Here is an 8229-nt window from a genome sequence, read left to right as displayed (position 1 = left end):
AGTTTTTAGATGTGAGAATTTTGCAGCTTGGGGCTGGATAGAGAACCATCGGGGATATTACAGAAGGTATTTCTGCCCTGGGTAGGAATTCAAGCTGAATGGTCACCAAAAACACTTTCCATTTTAAAGCCTAAGATTTTTCTTTAATTTTATGAACAGCACCACCTTTAGCATTGACCCTGTTTCTGAGCTCTCTGCAGTCTCATTGGTCTCTTAACTGAAGAACTGAAACATTAGCAAAAATAAAGGCATCAATTAAGCGGATAAGTCCTTTGGCTTGTTTGTATGCATTGATGGGTACATCTCTAAGCATCTCATGAAGGACGGGCCCTTTCAGTGTGATTAGGAGAGTGTGAGCGGAATCGTCTCTTGAAGCTCAATCTTCTCTATTAGGGCAAATACAGAAAGAACAGAAACTTCGGAAAGCAGATCTCCTGTTCACAATCAAACTTTAGAATTTGGCCTCAAAATTCCTTCATATTCTTTTTGGAACGTGATTTTGTGAGAGCCCCAATAGGTAGAAAATAACAATACACACACTTATTAATATTAAAGTTTTTGAAATTGATTTGCAGGTAAGGGTTCTTCACCTTCACACTGTTGGGTATGGAGGGAGGAACTGCACCTGGTGGGAGTTTTCTTTCCCATGTGGTGAAGGTGACTCTGTTTCATACATTAGTTGACTCCAATGTGTTTCTCCCTACCTATCTCGCCTTCTTTATTCAAAGATTTTGTCATGGGTGTCCCCAGACGTTTGTTTCTGGAGTTCCACTCCCACGAGAAAATGGAGGTTCTCAGGGATTGAGGGGTGGAAGGGAAAATGGGGGAAGGAGATTGAAACAAGCCTTAAGAACTTTTGGTCCTAAACTTCAAAAGTACAGAAAGTGAATGTAATATTTTATGAGAAACCACCTATTGTCTGTGGATCTTCACTTCCAACACACACACACACACACACACACACACACACACGCGCGCGCGCGCGCACCCCTAAGCCACAGGCGACTGCTATTGGCAAATGCCTATTCTCCAATCACCAGAGCAAGGAAGGATCCCTAGAGCCCAACGCACCGCCAATAGTTGGGGTCTCTGGCAGCCTCGGCTGCAGTCGCCCAGTCTGGGGAATGACAGCGTGGAAGGCGCTGCAAGGAAATCCCTTTGCATGCTTTGTGGTATGTTAAAAATGCAGCATCATCCTCTCTGCTCCTTTTCTTGGGCCGACAAGCCGAATTAGAGAGCACAGGGAATCCGGAAAGGCGAAAAGGCTGCCTCCGCCAAAAGCCCTCGAGTCCTCCACGCCCCCCACCCCAGCCCCCCACCCCTAACCCCCGTCTTAGGTTCTAATCGCCACCGCTCCAATGGGCCAGCGGCGCCTTCACCATCTCCTCTTCCGTTCACTCCAGCGGAGAGGGAAGAGGGAAAACAAAACTCTAAAAATAACTGTCAGCCTCTTAAAAAAGGAAAAGCTTAGCTGCCGTCCCCCCTGCATCCCCCGCTCCCTCCCTTCTCTTCTCCCTCCTCCCGCCCCCCCTCGTGGGGCACATGTCTGCTTCTTACAACACCGAGCCACATGGTTCCAGTTAGGCGCCGAACCCCACCAGGACGGAGAGGAGATCCACATCTGTGGGACGCTCCGCACGGAACCACCTCCAGCGAGGGTGGCCGTGGGACTGCAGCACCGGGATGAAGGGCTAGACCGCGGGATCGCTGCTCATGCGGTGAGAGGGGGCGCGGGAGGCGGCCTGGGAGGGGTGGGCCAGAGGGCCCCCGCAGCGCCCGCCGCCCGCCCCCGCGCGCGGTGGGTACCTGCCCGCCCTGCTGCAACTTGCTGCAGTGTTTGAAAGAGTAGTAGGAGCGCATGGAGGTGGGGCCGGGGAAAGACCGGGTGGAGTGGTGAGGGGTGAGCGCGGAGGGGGCGGGAAGGCGGCGGCGGCGGCGGTGGGACGAGGGGCAGACCCGGAGCGGGTGGGACGGGGGAGAGGCGGGGGTAGCCCGGCGCTTACACATGTCACATGTGCTTTTTAAGACGGCCGGGAGCGCCTGCGAGCTGGATTTGGTGGAGGATGCTGCGGCAGGTGCTTCGCAGAGGGCTCCAGTCGTTCTGCCACAGGCTGGGCTCGTGCGTGAGCCGGCACCCGGTCTTTTTCCTCACCGTGCCCGCAGTCCTGACCATCACCTTCGGCCTCGGCGCGCTCAACCGCTTCCAGCCCGAGGGCGACCTGGAGCGCCTGGTCGCTCCCAGCCACAGCCTGGCCAAGATCGAGCGCAGCCTGGCCAGCAGCCTTTTCCCCCTGGACCAGTCCAAAAGCCAGCTGTATTCGGACTTACACACCCCCGGGAGGTACGGCAGGGTGATCCTCCTCTCCCCACCCGGGGACAATATTTTGCTCCAGGCTGAGGGGATCCTGCAGACCCACCGAGCCGTGTGCGCTTCTTCCAGTTAAAGAGGCAGCACTTCATTTCTTGCCCTAAACAAGCAGAGAAAATGCAGAGGTTTCATCTTTAAGACACAGAAGACAGTTGCTTCTTTCATTGGAGGAGAAGGTGTGGATAAATTTGGAAGGAAAAACTAAAGTAAAACAATATCAAAGGCACAATTATATCTTTATTAGAGGTTGGTTAGTTACTGGAAGGTGGATCATGAGCCTTTAGCGTTGCCAGGGACTTTATTTCCCTTGCCAAGAGAAATAAACACGTAGCTACCAGCAGCCTGGCTACAATTTGGTACTGAGTGTCTGTACCGATGTACGCCTGTGTGACGGTCAATAATAAGCTTTGACTATAATTGGGATTCCATGAATTTATGTATGACCGTAGTAGGAATCCCAACAATCACGTATATTTGTGTTTGCATGCAAAAATAGCTGCTCCCTAGGTCTAAATGGAATTAATCATATGCTACATGCTAGGGTTGGTAAACTTGACCATAAGCAAATATTTTAGGCTTTGCAGACCATACACTATCTTTGTCATATAGTCTTTTTTTTTTTCTTCTCTTTTTCTTTTTCTCTTTATTGTTTTTAACAATACTTTAAAAATGAAAAAAAAAAAAAAATCAACTCGCAGGCCAAACAAAATCATGCCAGGGGTCAGATTTGGACCCCAGACCATAGTTTGCTAATCTCTGAAATAGAAGTTTATATATAATCAGAGGGGTTTATCTTCCCTTTTTAACTATTCTATGACTTTAGTGTGAAAATGTGTTTCCTCTTCATTTTCTAATCCCTTTTACTGTGCCCTCTAAGACTCAGCTTGCCTGGACACCTGACCATTTGTTTTGCGGTATGCGGGCCTCTCACTGTTGTGGCCCCTCCCGTTGTGGAGCACAGGCTCCGGATGCGCAGGCTCAGCGGCCGTGGCTCACGGGCCCAGCCGCTCCGCGGCATGTGGGATCCTCCCGGGCCGGGACATGAACCCGTGTCCCCCCTGTCACTGTGCTAGCCCTGGTGGATGCTGCGGCAGGTGCTTCGCAGAGGGCTCCAGTCGTTCTGCCACAGGCTGGGCTCGTGCGTGAGCCGGCACCCGGTCTTTTTCCTCACCGTGCCCGCAGTCCTGACCATCACCTTCGGCCTCGGCGCGCTCAACCGCTTCCAGCCCGAGGGCGACCTGGAGCGCCTGGTCGCTCCCAGCCACAGCCTGGCCAAGATCGAGCGCAGCCTGGCCAGCAGCCTTTTCCCCCTGGACCAGTCCAAAAGCCAGCTGTATTCGGACTTACACACCCCCGGGAGGTATGGCAGGGTGATCCTCCTCTCCCCACCCGGGGACAATATTTTGCTCCAGGCTGAGGGGATCCTGCAGACCCACCGAGCCGTGCTGGAAATGAAGGTGAACCACAAGGGCTATAATTATACTTTTTCCCATCTGTGTGTGTTGAGAAATCAGGATAAGAAATGCGTGCTGGATGATATTATTTCAGTGCTAGAGGATCTCAGGCAGGCTGCCGTCTCCAATAAGACAACAGCCAGGGTGCAAGTGAGGTATCCCAGCACTAAATTAAAGGTACGCTCCTCTTGCATGCTTCTGCCAGTTAAAGAGGCAGCACTTCATTTCTTGCCCTAAACAAGCAGAGAAAATGCAGAGGTCTCATCCTTAAGACTCAGAAGCTGATGCTTCTTTCATTTTGGGGGGTGGGGGGAACGATGGGCACCTGAGTGAAGAAAACAGGCAATAAATGGCATGACTAGATATTAAGAAATTCAAAGTCAAACAAAACAAATGCCAAAAAAGAAAAAAAAAAGAAAAAAAAAAGAAAAAAAAAGTTGTTTCTGAGACCCTGCAATTACATCTTTGTTCAGGGTTAATAAATCAGTGAATGGAAGGGGGAGGGGGAATCCTGAACAATTTGGGGGATTTCTTTTCATTATGGGGCTCGATGTATTTCTTATTACTGATTACACATCCACCTGGTGCCATATCCACCTATTTACATCTTCAGCCTGGCTTGATTTTGACATGTAGGGAGTTTGTGCTTCGCTGCCCTGTGAGTGTGTGTCTGAAAGCAGTGGGTATGAATGGGGTAAGGATTCCAGGAATTATGTGTATGTGTGTTCGCACAGCAAAAGCAGCAGAAATTTTCTATGTGTGAAAATAGAGATGTGCGGCTAACTGATGTACTAGTTAACTGAGTCCTGTTATCTTCCTTTCACACACACACGCACACTCTCTCACACACACACACACACACACTCTCTCTCTCTCTCTCACACGCACACACACACACACACACACACACAGTCCAAACCAGAGCAAGATTATTATAACAGCCCAATAGCAAAAGAAAAAATCCACAGTCAGCAAAATTTGCCGTGAATGATAATTTCGGCATTAAATAGATGTTACTGTTTAAACTCTCAATTCAGATTTTGTTGCTCAGATGAGATTTCTAAACTAATTCCACACTGTCAGGTTTGAGCTGCTGCAGGCAATGAGGCATGCAGTCTCCAGGTGACTGAAGTTTCAGGGACAAATGTGACTTCCAAAAGAGTCACTGCACCATTTGTATGCTTGATCCTGTGCATGCTCAGAGGCTGCACAGCCAAGAATTCCCAAGACAGGTGTTTCCCAAGAAGAAGGAATTTTCTTTCTTCTAATGTGTATGAGGATGTGTGTGTGCTTCTGGAGAGATCATGGAATAGGAGGGACCCCAGTTTCAATGAATGGGTGGCCAAACATAGAAAATTGCTAATATTTCTATTTATTTATTTGATACAGCATCTGTACACAATTTAAAAAATACGTTTCTCAGGATTTTTGAGATAAAAAGGCTATTTTTCCTGAATTGAAGGAGGATTTAATGCACTAAGAAACTAAGAATTCCTCAGGAAATCCCATAACCTGCTTCCTTTTAACATACTGTCCTTGTTTAAATGTATTCAGAGGCTGACAGGGTTTCAGCCCCTTGTTCAGAGGAGCAGTCCCTTGAGGTTTTAGTGAAACTAGACAGATGATTCATCAGCTTGAAATCTAGGTAAGGGCTTGCCTGCCTCACACTTACTGAAGGGAGCATGATGAATGTATGTGGTTGGGTTGCATGCATTCCGTTTCCTGAATCCTTTGCCATCAACATTATTGCTTTGCTCCAGAAAAGGATGCAGTGAAAAGGCGATCTTCTTCGCCTGCAGTCTTTTAACTGAGTCCTGTGCTAAACATCTGGTGTAAAGAAAGATTTTGAAACTGTGACATATTTAAACTTCAGTATGTTTTCCCTGTTGAAGCAGGTTTGCAGTTTATTAATATGCAGTCTTAGTTAAGTCCCTTATTTCCTTGAGTCAGCAGTACTCTCCAGGTGTAAGGGCTTTGTCCAGTCAACCACTGTGGGCATTTTGTTTATCTGGCAATATCATTATGACATTTACAATACAAACCCCTGAGGTCTCTAATTCACTCCTTTAATAATGATTGGTTGTGTTCCTATGATTTACTGGATGCTCTTCTAGGCACAGACAGTCTGGAGCAAGAAAAACAAGGTTCTTACCCTAATGGGGCTTAATCGTAGAAGTCAGGGTCCTCACCCTGACTTACCTGCAAGCAGGGACTCTGCAATCTTTGGGTCCACTAGTCTAGGCCTATAATAGGTGCTCTGTCTAAACTTTCTGGCTGATCGGTTGGTTGATCTGCATCTTGATCGGAGTCAGTGGATAATCAAAGAATGGAGTAATTGATTACAAAGGGCCATGTAGTACTAGTGGAATTATTCTACTAACCATAACAAGAACAGGAGAATTATACACTGGCTCTCTATTCTGTAAAGCCCTTCTTCTGCTACATTCTAATATCAATGTCTCCTCAAATGCATTGGCTTGACTCTCTTTGCATGCTGTCAGTGGGGTCCTTAAGCTATTTTTGGGAAAATGAATTATTTGGTAATCTTCTGAGAGTAATGGTCCCTCTCAAGCATCCAGATATAATATCACACGTGCTAATGTACTATAAAATATAATTGGTGGAATTCCAGTTATACCTAGAATCCTATCAAAGAGTCTGCAAGGCCTTTCAGGTGAAGAACTCCCTGGCACAGAGCAAAGTGAGATGGGCTTTTGTTTTGATCATATGTGATCTGGAAATGATTTTAATTCATGTGTGACAGTGATACTCGAAGAGTGTCCCTAGAATGCTGGCCCACAATAAAGGTTGAGAACTTCTGTTGTATGAGATTTGAGAGAAATTTTTATATACACAGTGCTTGGCCCTCTAATTAGTGTTGCTTTCCTCTGTCATACTTGGGTCACTGATCTTCCCAACTCAGGCCACTGTGGAAAATTTTAGTGCTGGATAATGCTGTTGGTGGGCAGAGAATCAACAGTTAAGGAAAAATGCAAAATAAATGGCAGGGGCTGGATAGTGTGAGTAGGAATTTGGCAATCTCTTGACATAAAAGAAGCAGTAGGTCAGAGCCTGGAGGTAGTCTGAAGATGTATAAACACTGATTGACAGAAAGGAGTGGCCAGAAATCTTAGTTATGACAATTGGAAGGACATCTTCCAAATATTAAGACACCCAAGTAGTTCTGAGCACAGAAAGGTTTAGAACTTCTGATAAACATGATTATCTTGACAAGGTGATCCAGACAAGCAGGGACACAAAAAGTTGCTGGTATGGAATTCCAAAGAGAGGCTCAGATAAAGCTGATACGAAAAAAGGAGCAGTCAGCTTAGAATACTACAGAAGAAATGAGACATACACACATTTTCAAAAGCTGCACAGAAAAGACACCAGAATCTGAAATTCCTACACCTGTATAATACGAACTCTACAATTGTGCCTGTCATTATAATCTTTACGTTATTATACCCCTGAGTAAGCACAGAGGTCAAGTTTTACATTCCTTCTGTACTATTCACAACCTCCCACCCCAGCCTTGTCCAGTTCTATGCAGACAGTATTTACATCACTGGTTGGTCTGTTGATTAATTTGTTCACTTATACTGTAACATTGCAAAGTTATCATTACTTTTCAAATTCTATGATGTGCTTTTACTTTAAAGGTATTCTCTACACTTTCCAGATTTCTATAAATTTTTTGACCCTGGTAATTCGGGGACCATTTTTTCTACTTATTTAAACACACATATTGTATAAGTCAATACAATGCAGCCAGGCTGAATTTTGAAATTAAGCACATAACGTATTGTTGGAACCAGTCTCTTGATTAAAATGAGACAGGCACTCAAAATCCTTAAGCAAGGACTGCTCTGGACTCCAAGAAATATTGTCATTATAGCTCAGGGGGCTCAAGTGGTTACAGGCAATATTTCCCTGCTTCTTAGGTAGACCATGATAACCTCACTTTTCCATCTGCTAGTTTCAAGAAAGTAACAGTTTCCATATGTCCCTAGTTCTTAATTTTTACCACTGAAAAAGGCCAAGTAAAGAAGAAACAGAGAAAGGTCGTTCATGGCAAATGGTGAGAAACAAATGAAGCATATTTGCTTCCCCTGCAGCCTGTCCTCCGCATTAAATTCCATTAATACACACCTCTAAACAGATGTTTAAGTGAAGTGTATGTGCTGCAACATACCACATTTAAGAAGAGGAACAAAGATAGATTTTCCTGCTTCTTAAAAGAGTGTTTCTTTGGGCACATTTTGAGTACATCTTCCTAATTTGGAGGCTGTTGCCATTAATTATTTAGTTCCAATCTCAGTGGGAGAGCAACTTAAGTCAACATGGAAAGTAAAGACCAGCATTACTTTCAGAGATTTCTAGGAATAGTTATTCCATAGACTTCTT

The 8229-nt window shown here is 45.8% G+C and overlaps 1 protein-coding gene across 1 annotated transcript in view; it reads left to right on the top strand.

Moving 5' to 3' along the window:
- Positions 1–2012: 2012 nt before the first annotated feature.
- The window catches only part of PTCHD4 (patched domain containing 4), a 181866-nt gene continuing 175649 nt past the window's right edge, over positions 2013–8229 (top strand). Inside the window, exons 1-2 of the mRNA XM_007451912.1 lie at positions 2013–2075; positions 3463–3825. Coding sequence (XP_007451974.1) covers positions 2013–2075; positions 3463–3825 — 426 coding nt within the window. The remainder of the gene's footprint in view (positions 2076–3462; positions 3826–8229) is intronic.

The sequence above is a fragment of the Lipotes vexillifer genome, unplaced genomic scaffold (genome assembly GCF_000442215.2).
Source record: "Lipotes vexillifer unplaced genomic scaffold, Lipotes_vexillifer_v1.1 scaffold147, whole genome shotgun sequence".
In the NCBI taxonomy this organism is placed as follows: Eukaryota; Metazoa; Chordata; class Mammalia; order Artiodactyla; family Lipotidae; genus Lipotes; species Lipotes vexillifer.
The sequence above is the reverse complement of the archived record's forward strand: the minus strand, read 5'-3'. Positions and strand labels throughout refer to the sequence as shown.